We start from the raw sequence: 27,406 nt of genomic DNA on the forward strand, positions 1-27,406 counted from the left end.
GGCTTTATTTGCAGTCTTTGAGAAAGACTCTTGTTTAAAATAAATCCAACGACCAAATATTTTAAAAAAGCCAAGCAAATAGTTTGATTTTCAATTAAACACTGTTACCAAGAAATGAGCCAGCATTCTGTAGTGCATGTTCTGTACAAGTTACAGCTTTGTTGACACAACTAACAGTGGCACATTCACACTATAGTTCCGGAAATAGAAGCAAACCATTCCTTTAAAACTTGACAGAATTTGAAAATAGCATGAAGTTTCTCCCAAAGCTTGGACTTAAATAGCAACGAAACTTCCTGATTTATGCTGACTCTCTTAACATAAAAATAGGAAAGTATACTAAGCTGAGTTATGCTAATGTGTGCTGCATTGCAAAAACAATGTTAAGCAAACATTAGTCCACTGCTATAGCAATTCTGCTTCTGATTCTGCAATGTTATTCTTTGACGTGTTGTTTTCATGCTTTCTCCTCTGTGTATTCATGCAAATGTTCCCTCTAGTGGGAATCAAACCTCTTCAGTCCTCAAGAGGAGGCTCAGCCTAAGATACTGAAAACCTAAATACACTCGCCAAGACACTCACACACACACACGTGGACCTACACATAAATGCTTGAGCTAGATAAATGTGAAACTGAGCTGACACACAGCAGCTGCAGCTCTAGTTGAATGGGAAGGGAGGAGGAAGCAGAGAAGGAAAAGAATGGGGAGACACGGCTGGGTTGCAGAAGATAATTACAAAAAGGAATGCCTAAAATTATTCACAAGCATTATTACTTCTACAAAACTGGAATTCATTACACAAATTATATATGAAGCATGAAGACAACAAAAAAAGTCTTATGTTGTTGTCACTGTTTCACTTTATTCATGAGAAAAAAAAAAACAGTGAATGTTTTTGGAGATCAAATATTAAAATGATGTTTCCTTGCAGAACATACCTTTTCTTATTGCTTTAAATAATTTAAGATGACATAAAAGACAGGAAAGCTATATACCTATTCAATCCAAATGAAAGTTACATTGCATATGTCTGTCTTAAACTAAAATTAAAACTGACTTTTGTTTTACTGTAAGCAAATAAAATGCATTTTCTTAGCAATCAACATATCAAAAGTCAAAGTTATGATTAGCCAACATGGAGACATGGGTGAATCCAAAGCAGAAAAGAAATGCAAGAAAAATACACATGTATGAAAATACTATTTTTGGTAAGCAAAGAATCTGGACAAAATGTCTTCAGGCCGTAGGCATGAAGACAGCCTTGTGCACCTCCCTGTAGGCATTTCGGAGAAGAACGTACGGGAAGCAGCTTTCCAGCATGTCTTGGCTCAGAAACGGAGAGTCTTCCACAATCTGGATCAATCAGAAACGAAGAGATTGTTTTCATTCAAGCAATGTCATGATTTCTAGAGCTTATATACAAATTATTTTAAGCCAACTTACCATGTGCAGGAGCAAGTAGATGGACTCTCGGTTTTTGACTTCCACTCGTTCCACGTTTTGTCCCAGCTGAAGCAGAGTGGAGGAGGCTAGCTGTAAGAAGACACAGGGGTAAAAAAGAGAAACATCAAAAAAATTGGAACGATTTCCTGGCACTGATCATGACGTGCAATGAGTCAAAAGGTTGTCAAGAAAGCTTATTTTTTTTACCTCAAATATTTTAGGGTAGTTTATAAAAACATCCATTTATTTTTGTCTCATTGAAGAAGTTGAAGCTTTATTCAGATTTGGTGTATAAGCAGTATGACACAATAAAAGAGATCTCTGAATCTGAGTGCTCTCAAGTCTTTAATGGTTGTTTCCCCGTTATTGAAGACACTTGATTTATTTGGTGACTTTCCTTTTTAATAATTTTCATCAGGACATAGTTTAGAGAACTAAGCTGCAAACAGTATTTCTGATTAACTAAAAGGAAGCACTGTAAGTAGTCAGTGGGTAACTCAAATGACAAAGTAAACCAGTAACACAGTCTAAAATTAATCTATAAGTACCGTATTTGACACACTCAACTGTGTCAAACAAACCAAACCCTGTGAGCAACTTGTTTACCCCCTCAGTTGTGGTGGCGCCGTACCAAAAACTACTGAAGGAAACGACACAAAGACCTCTGAAAAAGACATGAGCGCACCTTCCTTATTCACGAAATGTAAGCAAAAATGAGTGGTGTCAGATTGTAGCAGTTATAGGATTTCTCTTTCATCTTTGACAAAAGAAGCCATTTTGTCTGCCAGCACTAGATATGTGCATTTATTTTGGTTATTTTTACCCAGAATGTCCTGCGCTAAAATCCGCTTCCTGCTTTGGGAGAGATCTCCGTTTCACTTGGCATTTAGATATGTATTCAAACTACACCAGAGTTTACTTAAACTGAGGGTTAAACCCAGGGTTTAAGGCAGACCAGAGTTTGATGTTTTGGTCCACACCAGACCAAAACATCATTTTGGTCGATTGTGCATTCACACCTCCCCAAACAAAACAGACTTTCCAGGGAAACAAAACTAGAGATTGATCAAAGCTGACAAACCAGGGCTGGTGTGAATGCACCCTAAGTAGTCCAATACGCAGCCTGTAAATACCACAGAAGCGCCCTAACATTTCCTTGTAAGTACCCGTGGGTATCAAAAAACTGTTTTGCTCCAAGGAATGTTTTTTGCTTACCAGGAGAAACTCTTTGAGTTGCTGCTCAATGTTCTGGTTCTGGACCGTGAACATGGCAGCAGTCAGCTGATTGATTGCTGCAGCTAAACAGTGGATGTTGTTGTTGTGACCTAAGAAAAAAAAAAGGAAAATATTGTCACCAGAAATGACTGGAAAAGAATGTCCTCTACTTAAGCCATGGGTAGATGATATTTTTGTGGCTGGGGTAATTGGAAAAATCTTCTTAATGACCTGTAACTTAGGAGGAAGCTTGCTGAGCATATTTCCACAGACTCACATAGTTAATTTATTTCAGTTATGTCAATGGAAAACGAGGACAAAGAAAATAATCAGAGACTAAAGCCACTGTATGATAGAAATCTTGGTAATTTGCTGCTCTTAATGTTTCAGTCTAGGCTCAAAGCCAAGCAGTTAGGGTCATCAGGGCTGCATGCCAGGAGTAACTGCATCAATGCACGTCAGCCAGAGTTATCTGTAAACGAAAGCCTCTCAACAAAATGTGTTTCTTATTAGCGTACGGGCTTTGCTCCGGACCGTGTCGAACTGGAAAGTATGATGCTGGTCTTTCAGGGTGGAGTACCCTTTATATACACTATCAGCAGCTGGTGAATAATTGCTCAAGGAACAACTGATTAGTGTTTACTTGTCTGTCTGGTGAGAAATTACTGTCAAGCAAAGTCTACAGCGGCTGAAATGAGCAAGTGGTTATGCACCTCCGTGTTCTTGACTATACAAGGAGTTGGGGTCCAGAGCGAGGGTAGGCAGCGACACAGCGACGTAGACAAGTAACAAACGAGACAGCTTGAACTCTTCTTCAACTGATGTGTTATCTGCAAGTTTTTGACACAAAAAAAGTTTTAAGTCCTTGGTTAAATTAATCATTTGTAGCACAACATGTCGTGTAAAAAACGGAGAACAAACACTTTACCTGTTTGCATATTGCTAATAGCTGCAACAAGGGCCGGGTCAATATCACATTTCAGTCCTGCGGCGGAAGCCAGCTCAAAAATACTCAGTGTCACCTGCAGGAGCACGGACATACAAGTTTCAAACCTTTACATGTAAATAAATAAAAATAAAAAAAATCACAGGAAGTTAATTTAACCATTCATAGTCATCAGTTTCCCTTGTCAAGTTCACCAAGGTTCAAATGTAAAGTATTAATGGTTTGAGTGTCGCTGGACCATCTCATCCCTCTGAAAACAGTCAGAGGGACTGGAATTTACACATTTTCTTTCTTGCGACAGAAAAGTGAGCACACCTTTTCACATACTTTGGTCTACGGACTGACAATAAATCAGTGGTGGGTGTCTTTGTCTTGACAAGACTTTTGATCTTGGCCTATTTCTGGTTGCATGCAAAGTCAGCCTGTCTAGGCAAAATGTTTCCACTGATGTGGTTCAGAGTGCAGCGTGTTAGCCACGATCAGTCTCTCTCTCACGGAGGCATGAGAGAGCTGCTGACGTCTTTGGGGTTATCCTGGCCCAGGCTGTGGCACGGCTGTCATGCCTCACTCAGAAGGCAGACGTAAGTAGGGGGCAGGAGAGTTCATGAGTCACAGTCACGAAGATTGCCCCAGAGGGAGATCAGGAATTCAGTTTGGTGGGTACTGAAGAACTGATACATCTCGTTCCTCTCAGGCTTCCAAACTCAAATTCGCTGTTAAATATCATCCATTATTTAGATGCACTTTGCATCATATCCACACTACGTTCTGCAAAAAGACATCTCACTGTCATTGTGGCTCTAAGGAAGAAACTTAAAAACAAGCTTTTAAAATATGTTTAATTAGTTTAGATTAAATATTTAAGAATCTGTACCCCTTGTTACATCTCTTTACTTATGAACACCTTTTTAAAAATCCAGCCAACTTGAATACAGGAGTTATTACCTTGATGTCTGTTTCAAGGGAGATGAAGTTCCTGAGACATTCAATGGGTGCCATCAGGTATGGACAATGTTTCCGCAGCATCTAGATTACAGCATCACAATATGGTTACGATGTATATAGGGGACATAATTGTGCAATCATAGAAGACAACTGCATAAATGTAGTGTATGCAATATCTATGCAGCTCATTCAGGAAGAACAATCTTATTACAATGTGGTAAGAAAGCACTAGGACTAAAGGGACTAAGTAAAGAGTTCTTCAGTTTTCTCTCTTTGTCACATTTTGAACTGTGTTTGACTACATTTTGAATAACCACAGTTAAATTTAATAAGGTGTAGAGTAACCTGGAGAATCAAGAAATCACTTTAACAAAATCTGGTTGACAACATGAAGTAGGCAAATAGACGTTGAAAAAGCAACAAATTATGCATTGATCAAAAGAAATGCAAGACAAATAAGAAGCATTCAAAGGCATCTATTAGTTTAGAGACAGTTGCAAAGCAATTTAAAGCTTTGAAACTACTATGATAGAGTCATTGTACATAGGAGAGTTGCTCCTGTGAATCTACTAATGAGCAACTATTTCACCAAAATTACTACAAGAGTACACTGACAACCTTCCAGGAGGTCATATAAGAACTTTTACTTTTACTTGTTCATAATTCTACAATATGAGAGAGATCGGGCAACATTGGCCTCCAAGGAAAAGTTCCAAGGTAAAAACCACTACTGACAAAAAAAAAAAACCCACAAAAGCCCATCTCACATTTCACAACACCCCCCCCGGTTGACACCTTTATGGATGGTGGAGGTGAGGAATGAGTGGGGCGCCAAACGATCCTAAAGACAAATGAGCCTTATGATCTAAGGCTCATGCAGCAGTCCAGCTCTAAGCAGCTCAAAACAAAAAAAAACCCAACAAAAAACAATGAAGTTTTGGAGTGGCCTTGTTAAAATCTCAACTTAAATCTAATTAAGATTTAAGTGTGGGAGGTCCTTAAACAAACTGTTCATCCTCAAAAATCCTCCACTGTGACTGTATTTTGCAAATAAAATTAGGGCAAATTACTGCACAAAAATGCAAATGCTTGACTGTAAAAGCAGTTAAAGTAACAGGCCAATTTCTTATTCACATACAACCAATTAGGCTTAGATAGCAAGAACAGAAGAACAATGTGAGTGGCCATACATTTTCTTGCAGCATCAAACATAGTAGTTGTTCATTTAAAAATATGCTTTGCTGTTCTCATATACAATATTAATTTTAAGTTGATGTTCCAAAAGAGACCAAATGTACTGAAAAGATGAGGAAAATATGCACACAGAAAGACATGCACAGCAAAGACAAAGTTTCTATGGTAACCAACCCACAATGTCTTTATGGTTACTTAAGCTATATGGTTATTCTGAAAAAACAACAAAGATAAACATTTTCATAATGCGATGATATTAGTTGAAAAATGTTTAAAATCCTTCATTTTTGACATTTATAGAAGTCCACTTTGTGATGTGATGTTTGCATAATTGATGTTCAGGGTTTATGTCTTATAGCTGATTTCTATCTACGTGTGAAAATATATACTAAATCATTTTAGTAGTATTCTAGGTACAATTCTAACATCAGTTTTATGATAGAAAAACTTTACATCTTTCAGGCAGTTCATTGCCATGGATCTGAATGAGAGGATCACTCCGATGATGGTCATCCTTTTCAGGACATTTTCTCCTCCTGGAAGAGCACAGAAAACTCATCAGTACGTCTGAAAAGTGCTTGCAGCCACATTTAGCCACACTCGCTTTGAGGTGCAGCAGTATGGCTGAATGTGAAACAACTTGTGTCATTTAGCAGCTTCAATTAATATGCAAGTGGTAGACATCTGATGTGATCATTTGCTTATCATTTAACCCCAAAAACTGACATATGAGTAAGAGCATAAAGAAAATTTGCAAAAGTGTTTACCACACATTCAAATAAGTTATTTTTAAGTTCTTGTGAACCTCCTTCTCATCTTTTTCTTCTTTTCTCTTGCTTTTCAGCTGACCTCTTGGTGTCTCTCAGCTCAATTTTCACATGTCTGTCTCTTACCCCCTCATCGCCACTTCTCACCTGTCAGCCTCTTTTTTAGAGTGATCATTTCCTCGGGCTTGTCAAAGTTGTTTTTCATCTGTACCAGGATGTCCATGTTCTCAATCACCATTTTCTGACAGAGAAGAATAAAACAAAATAAGAGATAAAAACCCCCACATTAAGGCTTGAGTTATGAAAAGTTGTAAAAGTCATAGCTTTGACTGATCTCTTTAACAGAATAACATGTTAAACATAGTTAAATTTAATAAGGTGCAGAGTAACCTTATTACTCTACACCTTATTAGACTAATAAGGTGTAGAGTAAGCACCATCTTCCCAGGGGAAGATGGTGCTTTCTGCACAGAACAGAGGCATTAACTGCTCTCTTATATGTAAGAATCAATTATTTAGCAAAAACCTTGTAGGTCATAAAGGTTTGGCTTATTGAATTGAGATAAAAATCATTATCAGTAAAGTTTTCCACTGAGTGAAGTTCAATTAACTCCCCTCAGACTGTCAGGAGGGAACTACTTACTTTCTCTGAGCTCATATCCTCAACCACATATTTGTCCATATAAGTAATATTTTAGCGGACTTAGAAAAAACAGGTTTAACAAAATCTGAGCGTAGCACAAAACGTTAAGCTGATTACCTCTGAAATGGAGCATGATGAGAGGTTTCCGTTTCAGAGCAGCTGATCAAAGTAAGTTTGATCAGCTGATTTAAGTGTGTGCCCATAGAAGAAAAGAAAAAAGCCTAAATTATTGGAGCTCAGATACTGTAAGTAACCATAGCACTCGGTACTGAACGAGCAGAGTCAATCCTTTATTTTATGAAGGTCTTTTCAAAATAACTGGATAATGTATGGAGCGACAGTGCACCATTTCAGAATTGACCTATCTTTTTAAAAAGATGTTGTTAGTTATTAAGTCTTAGTTGTGATTTGAAGGCTTAAAATTTTTTTCGAATGTTGGATGCAGATTCTCCAAACACCCCTAACAGGAATACACACCTGAAAAAGACGAGTCTGCACCCAGGAGATACCGTTCTGATAGTGGAAAAGAGTTCAGCTTTACCACTTACACTCTGGGATGCGCATCCCATAAATGTACCACCTGTATCTCAGAGGACTTCTGTCACTTTTTATGACAATGTTCATAATCTCAATAAATGTTGTTTTGATTCCTTCTTTACAATGTCAGTGAATATCTTCACTTTAATATTTTAAATCTATGCCTTTCATCAACATTCGTGGTTTTTTTTTTTTTGCATATATTTGAACTAAATCTCAAAATATTTTAGTTTTTTGGTGGAAACATTCCTCAATGGCCAATATTATTTTTTCTATTCACCGACAATGGCCCTAATACTCTGTTGTACCTAAATATTTTCAGCTCAACTATCTTTACTTCACGTCACACTGTACCTTCAGCTCGCTGACTTGAGAAGTAATGTGCCACATCAAGTTCTCCCCGAGAAACTTCATGCCGTATGGACCAATAAGTTCTGCCAGGGCCTGTAACTCTGCAGAAAACAATTGATTAAGTTAACAATTACGCTGTTCAGAGATGCTGGAACAAAGGTTGATTTATCGCACTACAGCTCCAGTAAAGTGACACTGTTTCCTAATGTGCTGTTTTCACATGAATTCAATAAGGAGCTTGACTCCCAGTCTCACCTTGCACACAGTAAATTTGATCAATGAGTGCAGCTTAATCAATGAACTGAGAAAACTGTAGCTCTTATGCTTTTCAGCAAGCCAAACATGTGAATGAACATAGATTGATACATGTGTGGTTTAGATTCGATGTGCTACCGAGTCCCTAGTCTCACCTATTGTGACTGATTTCTACATAGAGGAAGAGAAAAGCAGAGCACATATGATGGAACATCACTTAGTCATGGGTTTAGATATATGGATGTCAGGTCCCCACAAAGAGGAACAGAAATGACAAAGAAAGTACACAATCAAGAAAGCAAATGCATATGTTCAAGCATTCAGAAGATCAAGAAAACAGGCCAGTGTAAGAAGGAAGAAGAGCAGGCAGAGGAACATTAGCATACAATATGTGGCGGGAATGTCTGAGAAACTAAGAATTTTTTCTAAACGCAATATTTTGGTACATTTTAAATCTTGGTAACACTTTCAGACAGAGACTACTTCATCCTTAGGGACAAAACACCCAAACGCAAGGTCAGTGGTGTGGTATACGCAGTCCAGTGTGGAAAATAATGTTGAGCCCTCTCTGTATTGGAGAAACAAAACATAGCTATACAAGATGATAGTGCAACACTTGAACTCATCAGGTCAAGGTTCAGCAATTTATCTACATCTCAAGGACAGAGGGCAATCACTTGAACACAAAAATGTGCAGATTTGGACAGGGAAGACAGATTAGTTTTAGAAAAGAGTGGAAGAATCTTGAACAAACACGATGACCTAAGGTTCCAAATTTTTGACATCTACAGTGCAGCTTTGACTCGTCTCCTCAGGCTGTTTCACAAAAACTCACACCTTGAGACACGTGACCAAGACAGTCACGTGTCTCAAGTGTCTCAAACAGTGCACATGCTGGCAGTGTTGGGAACTCGTTAGAATCATCTGAGTTAACAACACTTAAGAGGGAAATGAATAGAGGGCAGGGCCACAGTCTCATGTGGCCTCATTAGTGACGTTAGTGACCTCTATTGCTTAATCAGTGTGACTGTTCTGAAATCTAAGTTTCATAACTGAACCGAAGGAGACGGAGGAGAGGTAAAACGTCTTCAAGGTATCAAGAGAAGAGCAGTTGCCTTCATATGCATCTCTCAGGATTGCTATGTCCTAAATAACTGAGAATCTACACCAACATAATACAGTAGGTAATGGACTGGATAGGGAGGAAGAGTAAATATAGAGAGTAGGAATGACAATGTGTGGAGGCGATAACCGAAGCACAGAGGCGTCCTTGTGATGCATGTGCAATGTTCAAGCTTGCCAGTGTAAACATTAAAATGTGTGTGTAGTAGAGTGAATACAGCCTTCATGGGAAGCTCAACCACTGCTTTGAGGTAATGTGGAGGTGGAATGAGAAGCTGTGTGGAGGAGAGACACAAGTGATGCTATTGTAGTTATGTGGAAGGGCAAGAGGAGGATGGCAAATAATAGGCAATGACGTTTATGTAAACCAGGTAATGTCAGGATAAGCTGACGAGCGGTAAGAAAAACACCAATGCACAGCAACACAAATGCAAACTCCACATCCTCTTGAGCAACAGAGCTCGTTTTACATGCACACTATTGACAGACATCTGAAGTTTTGTCTTTTGCAAACTGTGAGTCATTTCTGGAACCTGTAGGATTATGATAACTGAACAGAATGTTTCTTTCCTAATTAAATAACTATTAAAAAGACAAAAACATTATTCTTGTGCTTATTTTGTTGTTTTCCAATGGTTTATAAAATAAATAAATAAAAAAAATAAATAAAATAAAGTCTAATAATAACACAATGTTCTGGTGATCTATTATAACATGTCTATTAAATGTTTTGCATAAAATCATTCTCATATAATAAAATTTCAGCCATGAGGTTCTGCCTATTTTGAGCTCCTTTGAGAATAAGCTGTTTTAGGGCCTCTTCTATGCAAATAATCTGTTGGCCTCACCCCCCGACTCAACCTTGAATTTGCCCATGAAAATGGCTGCAAACAGATGCACAATTGTACAACAGAACGTCCTTGACTCTGAGTCAGACCCAGAAGCAGACGATTTGGTTTCTGAATGGTAAATCAACAGCAAAATACTTGCTATTTTCAGAAGTTGTTGTACAGCCAGACAGTGATAAAAACCAGCTATCCAAGTCTGCTGCTGCTTAGCTGGCACTGTCCTTTGACAGTGTTATAATTGTTTAGTTTTTTTTATTTCTTGTTTTTCAGACACCAAAAAACATTTGGACTGTTTTTAGAAGCAGTAGAGACCCAAATGGAAGTAAAAAAAAAAAGCAAAAAGTGTATTTTGTGTAACATATCCCCTTTAAGGATATAAGTGAAAAGGTTGCCTTTTAAATTATGAATTAAATAAATAAAAATAGACTTGAATAGATTAATATTTTTCAGCTGATAATGTTTACACATTGAAAATATAGAGTTTTGATGTTAGTCTGGGAAAAGGGTTCCAGTTTGCTCGTGTGAGGATTATTGGGCTGGAGATCAGACGAAAGGGATCCCCCAGGGCAGTAGCACTGCAGGCAAGAATCATCGCTGTGATGATGTTCACTAACCTTGCAGAACCTTTTTGTCTTTTATCTTTAGGGGTTTGTCTGATCTACTAATGGACTGAATGTCAGGTTTCTTGTAAAAGCTAAACTGGAAATATGTGGTAGAAAGTTTCCTTCAGCAATAAAAACTGGCAAGAAAGACAATTGAAATGTGTTGCCAGAAAATATTCTATTTTGGTCTTTACTGGCAGTAGATTAATATTTCATATTTGCACGTCATTAAAGCTCTAGGGGCTGACCTGATACGTCTGAGAACTCCTCTGCTCTGAAGCTTAGTTCGTTGTCGGCGTTCTGGTTGACGAAGCACTGCATCGTAGGACAGTGGACGATCAAGGAACTGCTCGCTTGACGTAAAAGAGCCTCCAGATACCTGAGGTGCGGAAAACAAAAGAAAGCAGGAAATGCCTTTGACCTTTACAAGACGGGTTGAAATGAAGATGTTAATTAAAAGATCACTTCCCGGGATGACTCAGAAGATAAGATAACAAGGTAGAGAAGCGTTAAGGGTACACTTCATATTTATTTGAATCCACTTCATATTTATTATGAAGTACACTTACAGAGCCTTGCAAAGTTTTCATTTCCCTTGAAAAATGTTTTACTCTGTGATGCTACAGCCTCAAACATGCATTTGTTTTAATGGGGTTTATATGTGATAGACAAACACAAAGTAGCACAAAACTCAAAGAAACGTTACAGGATTTGTTTACAATCAAAATCTCAGAAACATGGTTTTCACTTATATTCAACTGCCTTGAGTCAATACTTTGTAGAGTTGGTGTGAAAAGAAGGAAAATATTTATTTCTGTAATAAATTTTTTCCTTAGAACCACTTTTTGTTGCAGTTACAGCTGCGAGTCTTTTGGGTATTTCTTTAAGGATTCACACAGTGAGACTAAAATAGTCTTTTTTTCTTTGCAGAAAAGATCAAACTTTGTCGGTCTTGGCACTGATGCTCAGTTGTAAACAGATGTGACCTTTGATTGGGTCAATCTAATACTTGACTATGCTTTGATCTAAACTTTATTCCATTGAAGTTCTGGCTGAATGTTTAGGGTCTTTTCCCATCTTCACAGCCTCCAACACTGTGCAGCGGTTATGTATATAATACGCCAGTTGGACATTATGAAGCTCACCAAAAATTGCCTGCACTGTAAACAATCACTTCAAGGAGAGGGATCCAGAGCAGAATGAGGTAGATATTAATGTTAATACAGTATTTAGTAGCATGGCCAACATGGACTGAAAGGCTATGTTCACTTCCTCTGCTGCCATTGCTAAAACTAAAGGCAGACTACAATTGTAAAATCCACATCATCTTTCACAACTTCTCTTGTTCGATGATTGGCCCAGTTGAAATTTACTGGGAGAAAACCCAGACGGAGCAACGAAGAGAAATGAGAGGAGAGCAGAATTGCGTAGGAAGGCAACAGGCAGGCCAGGATTTATATTGTGATGAAATGAATCCAATTAGACCTTGTACTTTACTAATCAGGTGTCTTCTTAAGGCTATTTGATGCAATGGATTTTGTTTAGACGTATGTGAGTAAAGGGGGCTCAATTAATGTGCATGCCACACCTTTCAGTTGTCATTTTACGAAAAAATGTTGTAAAGTATGTATCCTTTCCCTTTCACTTATGCGCTACTTTGTGTTGAACAGTCAAATAAAACCCCATTAAAATATTATTAATGGATGTAAAATAACACCACCAAGGGTTATGAACAGTTTTGCAAGAAGCTGCACACCCACCACGTTGTGTAGTAGTGTGTAACTGTGGCTCCTCCGCGGGAGTCCAGCGGCTGTGTCTGCTGCAGCAGCACACTCTTCACCAGCCGGGTGACGTCCACGTTGATGTAGCCTGCGAGGCCGTGCATGCTGGCTGTGTAGGATCTTATCCCCGCCAGCAGGTCAGAGGGACGTGTTATCTCCTGGGTGGTCTGGTTGTAATTGGTCATCTTGACGATGATTCTGGAGGAACATGTTTAAACATTGTCACTTGTCAGCATGCCGACAGTTCTCAGATGGGATCTTAAAAGTGGTTAAACGAGCCATGGTGGCTTGGCAGAGAAAGTCAATGAGTCTGGGGCTTCAGGGCTTCACTTGAGAAAAATCAGTTTACTTTTTCGTTAAGGCCTGGCTTTCTCTCACTTTCTCTCACTTATTTTATTTATAGCTTGAGCCACGGAGACCATTCACTGGAAGAATGCTGACTCAAGGGAATCAACTTTGATGTGACAAGGAAGATAGTCATCGACTATGACATAGAGACAAAACAGAACATATTCAGAGAATCATTAAGTCACCCTGGGACCAAAAGCTTAAACAAACGGCTAGAACCTAAACAGGAAGAGCCAAGAAATGACATCAGGGATTTCTGCTTAGATTTTTAGGTGTGTTCAACACAGCTTAACATGAAGGAATATAAAGTAAACCAGACTTCATCACTGTGCTGAGGAAAAGCATTTTCCCATAATGACAGATTATTTGGAGATGAATGAAAGAAAAGAAACAGTACAAATAAAGAAAGTTGATAGTTCTAAAAGAGTGATGTGAAAGATGATTAATAGTTTAAGGGCATCATGTCACATCCTGCTATGAACCACAAGATATTTCATTTTTTGTGTATATTCTTACAACAGTTATTTATACTAAAGATCACTTCGTTGTGTAGAAGATTTAAGTAAGGGAGCTCAGTGGACAACATATCACTTCTCAGCAGAATGTTACTTCCGGAACATTATAACCATTTTTAAGATTCATTAGGTCACTTTACTCTCCTAGGTTTTAGTCTTACTCTGTCAGACGCATCTCCAGATGGGAAAGGAGGAACTCTGTTGGAACGACAACATGTTCAAAAACCATAATGTCTGCGCTGAGACTGTAGGAGGAGCACAGCTCTGTCAGCATCATGTGCAACTTGTCCATGCTAGGAGACAGAGAGACACAGGGARGACATTTCAATTCTCAAGGAGGTTAGGAGAAGTATTTTAACAATGACTTCAGCTTTGATGTTCTGTCACACACAAATAAGGTAATAAACAGAGAACTGAGAGCATGTTTTCCAACTGAGCAGAGAGGAGAGAAAAAAACAGGTTTAAATGTCTCACTTAGGTGGTGGTTAAATATAAACAGAAAGGGGATCAAACTATAAAAACAGTAAAATAAAACACACCGCCAGTAAATTTGTACAGTACATTTATATATAACGGGCAGAGGGGTTTTCTTTCTAACTTTAATAAGCTGGTAACCTCTTCTAAATCAACATGAAGGGTTGTAAAGTTAAAAGGATGTTATGTCTTTTAGATAATAGAAACAAAATGGCACCATAAGAAGTAACAAATCTTTTGAAAATGTCAAAACACATCTTAAATCTAACATATTCAACAAAACAAGGTGGTAGAGTTTATTACAATGTTTGATTCTTCATGACTGAGCCGTTTTACATTTCATGCTCATAAGCGTCATCAAAAGCGTTTTTCTGGCAAATTAGCAGGTTGCGACTTGAGCACTTTTTTAAAGTAAAAGTTAAATTAGTTTCCCCCTAAACAACTTTTCAGAGACATCGGCATGTCTAACGGTGTGAGTCCTGGGGTTGATTTTTCACTGTGAAATAACATGACTAAACACTGAGGTTGGCTAAAGTTACTATCAGATTTGTAGCTTTTGCTTTGACAGATTAGTAAAAAGAAAAAAAGAAATCAGTGCTTTGAAGGGTTTTAAACCAAATTCAATCATCTCTTTCTAAAATCTAAAATGATCGTAATGATAATATTTTGAACTTTTTTTTAGCATTGTTTGGCCACAGAAGAAAGGACAAGAAGAAAAAGATTTTCCACATGTGACATTTAATAATTTTCTACTCTATTATATTCTGTTTAAGAAGTTTATAAAGAAGGATTTGGGAGAGAAAGTTCACATTTTAACAAATATCAATAGAGACTGAATTGTCTGTATTGTCTCTTTTTCATTAGCAACAAATATTTAAATAACAGAGAAACATAGTACTACTTTTTTAAATAATAAGAGTAAATATTGAAATGTACTTTGATTAGTACATTAGAGAGATCACTGGATTTATGTGTTTGTCTTGTACAAAGGGAATCTCATCTCTAAATCTGTTTTATAAAAGCAGGAGATTGTTTTGTCTCTTCTATTTGTTATTAGAAAGTTGGAGCCATCTTTAAGGCTTCAACTTAACTAGTTTATTTATTTAAACTTTAAAAGTGAGCAGTGTCTAATTTGTTTATTTTTATAAAGGTGAAACTTTTCTAGAAAGTGAAACTGCGTCAAGCTAACTTTGTATTGCAGAAGTAGTTTATCTCTTTGACTGGGTTGATTATGCTGTACATTCCTGGAAATCAGACCTCCACCACCTCAAATTTCTGCTAGGTTATAATGTTTTTAAGGAGCCACACAGTGGAAAAATGGCAGGAAAATTATTATTAGAAGGAAAACGTAGTAAAAGCTCACTTGGTGGTCACACTCCGGTCTTTTCTCAGGCTCTCAGCACCTGGTTTTTCTTTTTGAACCTCTCCCTTCTTTGGCAAAGGTTTCTTCTGCTTTCTGTAGCGAGCAGCACTGATGGACTCAGCACAGTGCTTAGGCAGCAACTTATTGATGATGTAAATGGGGGAAAAGAAGGAGAAAATGGGGGAGAAAGAAAAGGAAAGATAAGGTAGAGGAATTAAACCTGATACTAAAGAACATTTAGCTTGTTTTTTTCACACTGCTGGAAAAAAAAGGGAAAATGTGCTATCTTAACATCGCAGGGAATTAGAAAATTCCCTTTCACGCTTGGAAATTCCCAGGTTTGCTCTCTGCCTCCAGCTAAATACACACATGCCAAGTTGTGGTTAGTTCGATTATGTGTGGATGTAGACTTTGGCAGAAACACGCTCTTCTGAATAATTAGTTTTCTGAAAGCTGAAATAGACTCGGACTCCACCTGGTCATTGAGATTGCGCTGCTCAGCACATATCTCCAACACAACACCGCCCGTCTGCTTTGCTATCTGCTCCAAGAAGGTCACACACAGGCGCAGACTTCGCTTCTCCAGTATCTCTGTCTGCACGAAAAAACACAGACGAAGGAGTTTGGTTTCACAAAAACAGAAGGCTATAAATACTTTTCTCACTATTTAATGATCCACCACAGATGTGTAAAAAAAAAAACGTAAAAAAAAGTTGACTGGAAATACAAAATTCACAACAAATATATGTATTTTAGTTTTAATATTGTTTTTCTTACCAGAGTCGGGGTAGTTTATAAACCTTCATATGAAGTGTAATTTATTGTCCCAATTGTTGTCGAGCATGTAATTTCAAACAAATGGCAGAATACTGACCTCTTCTGGGCAGAGTGGGTGTCCACACTGACTGAAGTGAGAGCAGACAGAAGGGAAGGACATGAGGTACCGCTTCATGGTCATCTCCTCACTGCTCTGAGTGAACATCTTCTCAAAGACACGAGGATAGAAGCTGGGGAAAAATAAAGAATATCCCCTTTGAATATGGAAGAAAACTCAAAGCAGAAGAACATAGAGCAGAGACTGACCACAATATGGAGAGCTCTGAGGTTTCATAGAGCATTTCTTCCACACTGTCCACCATCCTGGTGTGAAACTGGATCATGTTCATCACTTTAGCCAAGTCAGGATAGTCTTTCAGTGGAAGAGGTGCCTTATTTACACTCGTATAAGCCTGAAGTCAAATTACAAGCCATGCTTATTAGACAAATGTACCCTTTACTTTCAGTTTTATTTTTTTAAATACATGTGAAAAAGCACATAAAAAGGGAAACCTGTAGTCTTAGCCAGTCCATTCGCAGTCCTGTGAAATCAAACTCCTCTTTGTTGTCCACTGCACAGAAAAATACATTCAAATATACATCTCATACAACACACTTTTTTAAAGTAGCTTGTGAATGTTTATGCAATCACTTATTTTTTCAGTTTTCCCTGTTTCATTAAAGTTTTTTTTTTTTCAATAATTATTATTGATCCTGCTTGATTTGTAACAGCAATAAAGATTACAACTTCAAATGGGGTGAATGGTTTTAATAGGTACTACTATAGTTTAGGGTGATGCATCTTTACAAACAGCAATATTATTGATTTAGATAATATTCCTCTGACTCAACATACTTCTTAAATTTGAGAGAAAAATCTTGTCAGGTCAAATTAAATTAAATATTAATAGAATACGTTTCCCTGAACATTTGTTCATCCCAGGTCCAGGATATTTTAAAAGCTTATGGAATGCGCTTAAATAAATACTGTGCTACTGTTTTTATTTTTAGGTTTTTGGAAATAATTATATTAACATACGGACTATAGAGCGCACCTCACTATAAGCCGCACCCACAAAGTAAAAAATAAATAAATAAATAAAATTGGAAACGTACATATATAAGCCGCACCGGACTATAAGCCTCTCGTATCTCTGTCGCTCTGTTTTCCACAATAAATCTTTTCCTTAACAAATCTGCTATTAAGGACGCAACCCTCCGTCTCCAACGCCGAACCATGGATTCGCTCACGCTATCGATCGGTATTACCAGACCAATAGCCTTCAACTTAAAAACGGCATTATATGAACTTCTTCGTGTGATTTCCATGATGAGGGGGTTTGAGGTTGAAAGCATTTCTCTGTTGTGCCTGCTGCTAGCATGTGCTTGTTCTAAATAAAAATCAGCACTTTCTTCTTTGATTTCCAATTTTGACTTAAAATGATTCACTTCCTGCTAAAGAGCCCCCCCCTGGTGGTTGAAGAAAAATCCACAGAAAAGCCGCACCAGGTCATAAGCGGCATGGTTCAAAGCGTGGGAAAAAAGTAGCAGCTTATAGTCCGAAAAATACGGTATATGGTAGATATATAGCCTATAATTATTTTAAAATAAATTGCCTTAGTTAAGCATTTTTCCACTATTTAAAAAAAATGTTGGTATAAATAGACAAAGTTCTTGCTTCTGTAATTTTCACATCTTAGAACATGTTTTGTGGGGATTACCTTGTTTAATAGAAAGAGCAGAAAGGGTTGAGACAAACGAGCTCATAAGAACCGACTCCTCCTCTGGACAAACGTACATGTTCTGAAATAGCAAAAAAAAAAAAATGAGCAAAGAGTCATCATTAAAGTTGCTGATGTAATTCAACTAGATGCTTCGTTCAGAATCCTTATCTTTTCCCCAGCTTTGGCCTGAAGATTTATAAAACATGCCTGGACCTGGTGTAAACGTTCTGTACCTGTATGGTGTCATTGAGAAGCAAGGCATCAAACTGTGCAAGATATTGAACATGGTAACGCTGGACTACATGGTTGTACTTTTTCATCAGTCCTCTCAACTTCTCCATAAAATACAGCAGCTCAGCCATCTGACTGAAAAGAAAAAAAAACATATTGGACTCAAGACCTATTTTGGCATCATTCAGTTTCTTCTTCATCACTTGAGATAATGATAATTATATGCTGCTCTCACCAAGGGTTCATGAAAATCAAATAATTAAAAGAGGTTTACAGATAGTTTAGTTATGCCTCATTTACTCCAGAGATGGCGCCTTTTGTGAGACAAAGCTTCAGTTTATCGATGCCAGATATCTGCACGCTTGTATGACTGCAACAAAAGCATGTAATTGCAGAAGTCTAGGGTTAACTTCCTGGGCACCTACTTGTCATTGTAGTCATCTAGCGTCTTCATCTTTGGCATGTTCTCAGAGTGTCTGACGAGCCACATGACCTCGTCACGGGAAAATGACAAAGCCATCATGACAAATAGGGCCTTTGGGATTTGATTAGTCCAAAGAGCAGAACAAAATGAGAATATTAGGAAAGGTCAACTTTTTTTTGTGGATGGAAACTGGATCAGGAAAAGTAAACACTTTAGTCCTCCAGCTTCTCATGCATCTCCCACCTTTGGTCCAAGAAGTCCAGGTTCATCTTCCAGAACTTTGAACAGTTCCTTCAGTGCTGCTCTCAGAAAATGCCTCCGCTCTCTGTGCATTGCTCCACTGGTAACATACAGTAAAGCAAATCATTAAGCCTAAATACATGGCACTGAATAGTTTCAAAAACAAACAGGGGAATATTCTTTTACCAGTTGGCCAGAACGTGCTCACGACATTCCTTGATGTCTGCAATGCGTTTGCTGTATCTGATTAAGAAAGAGGGAAGCAGTCAAAAACAGTTTATGGTGATTAGAAGATGTCACACGTCTTAGATTAAATCCTGGCTTAATTTGCCACTAGCCTCTTTATTTCAATACAGTAAAATGTTCAACGCAGAAATAAGACACTAACTGGGCTGTGATCTGTAAAACATGTTCATCATCACACCTTTCCTTTGCAGAGAACTTTTTATAATTGCTTGTCAACTTAGATTTTCTTCATTCTCAAAATGTGATCTGTTGATGTTCCGAAGCTGTCAGTGTGGGAGGAATGATAAAAAAAATATGGCCTCTGTGCTTCCCAAGCATTTTAAAAAAGTGTTCATCATATCATGTTACCATTCATTTCTGATTTGATATAAAACCATTCCTTCAAAATTATGAAAACATCTAAAATACTAATCTAAAACAATTCAGTCAAAGCAAAAAATATATCTGTAAAGTTTTCAAATGGTGGTCAGATGGGGATCTCTTGGGATGACACACCAAAATGACAGTATTTGCGAAAGTTTTATGAAAATGTTTGCCATGTGTAAAGGTCCGGAATGATGAATGGTTGCTGTGATTGAAATCAAATCTCTGTGGATAATGCATGTTGTTAACATATTTTCTGTTTCCTTTAGACTTTTATTTTTCAGACATGTCTAAAACAAACTAAAGTAAACAACTGAATAACTATTGTGACTTTGTAAAGCTAATTTATTGTTCTCCCACTCTAGATTTAATTATATTAAAAAAAAACCTGCATGAAATCGTGTGTCCTCTTGGTGGCGACAGTGATCAAAGCAAGAATTAAGAAGCAGAATTGAAATTGAAGATTCTGAACACATTCTATCTATAAGTTGATATTAAGAGAATCAAGATCATCAGTGAAGACTGTGTACCCCTTTATGCCATCAAAGAGGTCCTCAGAGACTTTGTGTATGTTGAGGACTTCTTCTCTGGTGAGGTTAAGGAAGAGGCCGCTCCGCAGGGCCATCTTCCAAAGCTCCAGGGAGGCCTGGTTTGTGTTCAGACTGCTGTGGCACAACAGGAAACCAACTAAAGAAGAAACATCAGGAATGGTGATCAAATATTTTTGACAATGATGTTTTTCTACAAGTCACTACACAATCTCAAGTCTTTATACAGTCTTAACCAAACCTTAATACAATTTTGTCAACATCTGTTGTGATAGAAGATAAATAATAGAAAGCTGAAACTATTTTGAAAAGAACATTTTATCTGATGATGTCTAAATAGATAATAAAATATCTCAACAAAACCTGTTTAAATGAACATGTTTTTTCTTTATCACTGACTTTAAAACAAAATGGAGCTGTAAGCAGGGCCCAAACATCCTAAAGTTATTTATTTCAATTTGTAATTTGATTCTGCATCAAGTCTATATTATGTTATTTTTTAGCAATTCAGACAAAGGCTTCATTCAGAATAAGAATGACTTACTAATGATCCAGCGCTCCATTATTTCCATAGAAAGGTATTCACATGCCATCTGTGGGGATGACAGTTCATTAGACACCAACACACATTAACATTCTTTATCTGAGAGTTATGAATAGAAATTAAGCTGCCATACAATCTGTCAAAAGAATTCAGGGCACCCCACTGAAAAAATGTCTGTTCTTCATTAAGAAATGTTTAGATCTTGATGTCTAATCATATGCCTTTTGTTTTTGGGGAAAAAATGACATAATTGCATTTACGCAAACAATGAACCTTCTCTTATTTATTCAATTAGTCATATGTTTCTTAACCCCAAAAAAAGGTTATGACACCTTATTGTTAGGGCATCTATTGCTACCCACTTTACCCTAAAATAACTGCAGTGAAATGCTTTTCCCAGCCATCTACCGGTCTGATGTTGGTCTGTGGGACGTTTCCCCATTCCCCTCTTTCAGCTGAGAGATGTTGGAGGAGTTTCTGGTATGTCCATGTTTTAACATCCCACAACACATCAAAGACGTCAAGGTCTGAGCTTTGACTTGGGCTATGATTTCCATTTCCTAGTTTTCAACCTTTGAATGTCTTTGTCACCTCTTTCTATTTTTTATCTACTCCAAAATCTATATATTTTCTTTAAACATCAAACTATATTCCCTTTTTGTAAACTGTTAGCTTATTAGCCCAGGTCTTTTGAGCCAACATTCACCCTCACATTATTTAAACCTTCCTCCTGTTCACATTCCTTGCTGGTTCCTCCTGCTAAATTTCCTGCGACATTCCTGTTTTCTCTGTTGGCTTTTGGTTCCTTGATTGGTGTTTTTGTTCTTCTCTGGCTCCATGGGCTCCCTGTAATTTCTGTATTTTTGTTGTTGTTTTTTTTTATTAAATTTAAATCAACACAATGTCTCAGCCTGCTGCATTTGGTGCTCATCACCAACATTCGCCATGACACATGTTTCATTGGAACTGTTTGAAGTTGGCTTTAATGTAAGATGTCTGATTTACTCCTGCATAATTTTATTACTTTTTGCAGAACACTTTGAAAAGTCTGTTCTCTAGTTTACATTGCTTACATTTTTCACTGTTGTTAAATTCTGTTAAATAATTATGCTTCCAAACATATTTGAAAATGCCATTTAAGCACAATTGTATAATTCCAAATTTTTTTGCAAAATTAAAATTAAGATTCTTGGTAAACAAGGTACTTTTGAAATTAACATTTATAAATACTTGTGAAAATGAATGAAATGACAAACAAAGCAAACAAAACCATATGTAAGTTCTCCAGACAACCAAGTAAAATTTTGCATATACCCATTTTTGGTAAAGTCACTGCAGTTGTAACCAGCAGAAGTAACAGGAACAGGAAGTTGGACTCACAGTTTCGCAGCAGGCCGGGTCCAGCATGGAAGCTGGAGTGCTGAGTAAGCTGAGGAGCTGAGCGCTCCTCCATTGCTCTGCAGGCAGGTTCCTCCGAGGGTAGACCATCTTTAGAGAAAGCAATGCTGCTGTAACAGACTAGGGGTGGGACAAAAGAGTAAAGACTAATTTAAGAAAAAATCTTAAAAAATGCAAACATTTGGTATACTATGCAATAAGAACAATTTTGTGCAATGCCTAATAACACCAAATGTGAGTTGAATGTACCCTTGTGTGAGGGCCAAACTCTTCAGTCAGCTTCTTCCATGGATGGTCATATTCCACAAACATCTGTCCAAGCCGTGGGTATGAGGGATCGCTGCAGGATTTTAGCGTGGCAAGCAGAAATGCAATAAATTCCCGGGAGAGAAATAGAAAAAAATTCTCACGTGTGACTCTGATCAACATTTTACAGACAGACTGTTTAACATGACATGTAAAAGAGGGTTTAACTGTGTGAATGTGTGCGTGCATGGGCGTGCGTGGGCGTACGTGTGTGTGCGTGAGTGTGTGGACTTTCTCAAATTAAATATGACTTACATGTCAAGTGTAAACAGCTTGTTTAATCTGTTGGTATCCCTTCTATAATAAATCTTTTGCTTTGTTGTGTAAAAACAAATATCCTCCATACTGAGTATACCAAGCAAGCCAGCTGAAATGTCACCTTGTTCTCAAAGATTTATTGTAATAAGGCCATGGAGAATCTGATTTTGGGTCAGTAATATTGAGTGATGAAAATGAATTAAATTAATTATAGCTGCCTTGAAGAAGTTTTCATGTTGCCTCATGCAGAAGAAGCTCTCCAGGTTCTCTGATTTCATCCAACAGTGAAACAACGTGCATTTTTGATTAATTGGTTACTGATCTGCCCCATAGGTGTTAATATCTGTATTAACACCTATCTATTAACACAGATAAACCCATCAATCATGTCTCAATACATGGCACTGAATAGTTTCAAAAACAAACAGGGGAATATTCTTTTACCAGTTGGTAAAAGATTGACAAGCTTCCCAGATACACTCCTTGTCCCATCCTTTAACTGATAAACGCCAGTGAGCCTGAACAGGTATAAGTGGGTACAAAAAGGGTCAAAGGAGCAACACATCCCTCAATTTAAAGTCTATGATTAAAGCTTGAGATCAAGATACAGCTGCTGATTTTTTTTTAAATACAGTTTGAATTAATGATCTAAAAGGCTATTGTCATAAAAACACTTTCTCCGTGTTATTCATGAAGCTTATACAAGAACACTTTTTAGTTAAAACATTAAGTACATTATATTTGTAGTTAAGCCAGATAAATGACACAACTGAGTTTTAATGGAGATATTTTTTGTTAAATGGCTCAGTAAGACCAATACAGTCCAGAGTTACAAATACAATCTACTCCTGGTTTGTTTTGGTCAATAAATACTAAGGTGAAGGTTGAAATCTAAATTATTTCAACCTTCAAGTATAAAAAATATCCCTGATGAAACAAACAACGCATGTTTTTATGTTTGAAGTGGGACAAGGATGCGGTTATAAGATCCATTCTGTAATTTTCTCACCTGCTGCCATTGGTCATCTCATGAGCACAGTTGAACATTCCCACCAAGACCTTTTTGTCATCAATGCGAGAGAGCAAGATGATAACAGATGCATAGGTGCTTATTAGGTCCAGATAGTTTTTGGTGAAATCGAAGTTGGAAGCCTAAATTGGGAAAAAAATAAATAAATAAATAAAAAAAGCAGTATGTAATCATCCCTTCAATTTTTTTTTCCACACTACCTTAAAAATAAGCTTTTGAGATCTTACACCAGTGACGTGCGGTGAGGTTCATTGCTGGTGAGGCACTGACTTACGACACTATGCATGTTATTGGACGTACGGAAATTTCGCGCAGGCATATAACGCTGGGGGGCAAAAAGACTCATCTTTTACATGTAGCATAGCTGCACATAGCCACGTTAACTCAGCGAAACTTAAAAATGTGGGTATTAATTTCGTGCTACGATCCGCAGCAAAGGGAAAGAGGTATTCGCCACGCTACACGCAGACTCGCTGCCATAGCAACTAACAACAATGCCACTTCATGTTTTAGGATTTAACATCAAAAAAACATTCAAGAATTTTGCGCACAGAACAAAAAATTCAGTATGTTGTTGTAGTACGTTTTACGCTTAATGTTTTATTAATAAATAATTGCTGTGGTAGATTAGCTACTGCTTCTACTTTACTGAATTATTTAGACATACAAACTGTAGCCCACAAAAGGCACATTTCATTAAAATAACTAAACAAAAACATCTTATTGCTGTCTTACCTTTACTTATCAATTAAATTCATGCACCGCTAATTCTGCACAAAAATATCCGTTCATCCAAAGCCAAGTCTATCCTCGGCATGTCTTTCTACTCCGTTTAAGAATCGTCAAACTGTCTCGAAGCAAAACTTTCAGCTCCCGTGTTGGTCTTCCTTTAGTTATTATCTCCTGCTTCAATTGAAAATCCACTTTAGAAAACTGTTTAAGTGTAGAAATGTAGTTTTTCATGATGCCGTCGGAAGAGAAGAGAAAACAAATATATCGCTGTACTTTACTTATTTACTGTRTGGCTAGCTCCATGGCTAGCTYACYGTGYCTTACTCTGCAGTTGTGGAGTCACAATATCTGGGAACATGAGCGCCCCCAGCGATGAGGCAAGAGAACTGCCTGCCTCACCTCGAGTCTGTTCTCTGCCGTTTCTGTTCGCTCCTCCGCGCTCAAAACACGATACACACACAGGTGGTGACAGAAAAAAACACTGTACATTATATACATAAGCTAAATTATGGAAAATCAGTCCATATATTAAATGTTTTTTAGCCATTTTATTGCCGGTGTACAGACAGGACAAACATGCTCTCATAGAATGGCAGCCAGTGCTATTAGCGAGAAGTTGCGCAATCCCAGGTGAGGCTCAGCTCGCTGCTGCCTCACCGGCTTCGCTTCTGAGCATTTGAATATGAAAATGCGAAAATCCGGCGATTTTGAAGAAAAAATAATCAGAATTGGTTAAGCTACGTAAAAAATAGGTACTTTATAGTACAAACCTCAGGGTGAAAATAGCAATATAAATGATTTTATTACTATTTTTCCATGATGACAGGTGAGGCAGAGCCTCACCTGCCTACCCTGACCGCACGTCACTGTCTTACACACAACAACGTTGAAAGCACATGATATAAAACAGGGTGTAAAACGAAAGAGTGATCTACAGTGGTCATTAAAGTAAACTAAAATATGTCTCAGCTGACATATTTTGTAACATTAAGAGGCAATGTTTAAAGTCTTAAGGTTTTGACAAAGCAGCTCTGTAGGTACATACAATATCAAAGAAGCACTGGCAGGCATCAATGGTGTTCAGCAGTTCATAAACGTGATCCTGAAAGGAAGACAGAGAATTATTTTTTTGAACAATAGTAATGACAATAATAAAGTAAGTGTTTTAAGCAAAAATAATTGTTCTTATTCTAAACAACTGAGAGATATAGTTTATTGGCAATAGGAAAAAATCGCAATATTGTTATTGTTCACCTCCCCTCACATTTTCATGGTTTCTATGCAAGGCCAAAACATCCATCAGAAGATTCGACTTAATAATTTAAGTTTCAAATCAATGTGAGGAGATAATTATTTTTATAACAATAATGATTTTTACCTCAACTGTTTGCATGAGAGACAGAAGGACAAATGGAAATAAGTCGAACTCTAATGTTTTTCCAATATTCTGTTATATTCATCCTGCTGTAAAGTAACTGAACCAGTTCAGTAGTTGCAAAACAAGTCACTGAGAAGGAGGAAGATGAAAAAAAAGTATAATCACCCTGAACTCTATGACATCCAGGAAGGAGTCGTAGAAGCTTGCTGTGGCTGCTAGTACCTCAGATTTCTGTCGCTGGATGCAAGTCAGGTTTTGCTGTAATTTTGAAAATAAGAATAACTGGTGATATGTAAAGGTCAATGAAGGGAAACATAATATCACATGAGGTAATAAAATCTGCTTACAATGTTTCCTCTGAAGTCAATATTAGGGAATTTCTTATTGATGTACTTGACTGCAGGTTCCATCCCTTTATCTGTGAGGAAGCCTGGACGCAGCTTGGGATCTGTACATAGCTAGAGAAAGAAAAAAAAAGGAAACAAATGATTAAATAATTAAAGTTGCAATTATAGGAAGTGATTAAAATATTACTGAGGAATGTTTTAGATTTATGTAACTTCTAGATAAAAATTAAAACATGTCATACCCTCTCACTGACAAGTAGAAATCTTTAGCACAATGACTAAACATACATAGATCATTAAGTAATATATTGACACAAAAATATATTGGATTGGAGGAAAGTTAAGGCAAATAATTGGAACATCAACTTCATAAAAATGAAAAATAACACATCAGCTGCTACCATTATCAGTGGCACTTTCAGCTGCCCCATCTGTTCATGTACCAATCAGTCAATATCAATAATGTACATAAAAATATCCATTGACATCAACTACATTAATCCAGATTGAACAACAAACATGGTGTCTCTCCAGTCATTTCACAAGTAGGCCTCTTAAATCAGCTATGGACTAAAAACTACAATCTACTACATCGCTTAAAAAATATATATTTATCGAAATTATTTGACTTCTGTCTTCTTTGTTTCTTTATTTTTTCTGTCTTTGTGTCAACCAAATGTCTGGTTGTCACCGCTTGCAGCTCAGAATAACTGAAATTTCAGATGACAGACACCACTGACTTCCTGTTTGCACTTCCTTTTTGGAGAAAGAAGCTCAGTTGCAGTTTGCAAACTGTACTGCCCACAGTTTGAGCCCAGAAGGACAAATTAGTTCGAAACAGCAGAAAGTTAACCTTGATTTGCCTTGTTGGAATCTGATCATGGTGTCAGCTCAGAGTGGGTTCAAGAAATTCAGCAGTTTTTACCATGACTATTGAAACACATGCGTGAGAGTCTACTCAGCGACAGTGTAATACACAAAACGTCTGTCAATGAGAATCTTTGTACATCCTGATTGCTTTAGAGATGAAGAATAGTAGCTAAAGCAACATTAGTTAGTCACTCTAATTAAAAATGAAAATAAACATTTATAAACTACCACTAAATAACAGCGATGTTGTGATGCAGGTCACAACAGCAGGTCATCACTCGTCTTATTACTTTTGTAGTGTAACTTTTAATGAAAAGGTTGATTAAATTTCTTTAGTTCATTTAAAAAACAAATTACAGGAAATGTAAGGAGTTCCTTATTTCTTGTTTTTGCTGTTCATCCCTTATACCCTTTAAAACTTTCTTCTTCCCCTTACCTTCTTAATGTAGTTCATACGTATCAACACCCCACTGCCCCTCTCATTGAGGATGGTAAGTTTTTCAGCCAGTTTTTGCTGGTAATCCATGGTTTGGGGCGAACAAAACCTCTCCCACCGGTAAAAACACTTGCCTCCTGGTTCTGTAAAGAAGTTGAACCCAC

The 27,406-nt window shown here is 37.4% G+C and overlaps 1 protein-coding gene across 3 annotated transcripts; it reads right to left on the reverse strand.

The window, feature by feature from the left end:
- Window positions 1-839: 839 nt before the first annotated feature.
- nckap1l (NCK associated protein 1 like) lies at window positions 840-27,406 on the reverse strand. 3 transcript variants are annotated; one of them, XM_008408502.1, is made up of 31 exons: window positions 27,243-27,406; window positions 25,937-26,047; window positions 25,755-25,847; window positions 25,257-25,313; window positions 23,459-23,601; window positions 22,135-22,225; window positions 21,868-22,005; window positions 20,488-20,536; window positions 19,926-20,082; window positions 18,973-19,029; window positions 18,790-18,886; window positions 18,548-18,657; window positions 18,125-18,257; window positions 17,889-17,970; window positions 16,681-16,739; window positions 16,435-16,580; window positions 16,226-16,358; window positions 15,827-15,946; window positions 15,352-15,491; window positions 13,676-13,807; window positions 12,631-12,849; window positions 11,119-11,249; window positions 8,047-8,144; window positions 6,660-6,753; window positions 6,199-6,281; window positions 4,552-4,632; window positions 3,589-3,682; window positions 3,374-3,490; window positions 2,661-2,770; window positions 1,446-1,535; window positions 840-1,355 (listed from the first exon to the last, which is right to left on the reverse strand). In XM_008408502.1, the coding sequence occupies exons 1-31, from the start codon at window positions 27,330-27,332 to the stop codon at window positions 1,239-1,241; spliced, it is 3,372 nt and encodes a 1,123-aa protein (XP_008406724.1). In that variant the 5' UTR covers window positions 27,333-27,406; the 3' UTR covers window positions 840-1,238. The 3 variants fall into 3 exon arrangements, with proteins under 3 accessions (XP_008406724.1, XP_008406726.1, XP_008406725.1); XM_008408504.2 differs by lacking the exons at window positions 25,257-25,313; window positions 25,755-25,847; window positions 25,937-26,047; window positions 27,243-27,406 and adding an exon at window positions 24,215-24,405; XM_008408503.2 differs by lacking the exons at window positions 25,257-25,313; window positions 25,755-25,847; window positions 25,937-26,047; window positions 27,243-27,406 and adding an exon at window positions 23,680-23,753.

The sequence above is a fragment of the Poecilia reticulata genome, linkage group LG5 (genome assembly GCF_000633615.1).
Source record: "Poecilia reticulata strain Guanapo linkage group LG5, Guppy_female_1.0+MT, whole genome shotgun sequence".
In the NCBI taxonomy this organism is placed as follows: domain Eukaryota; kingdom Metazoa; phylum Chordata; class Actinopteri; order Cyprinodontiformes; family Poeciliidae; genus Poecilia; species Poecilia reticulata.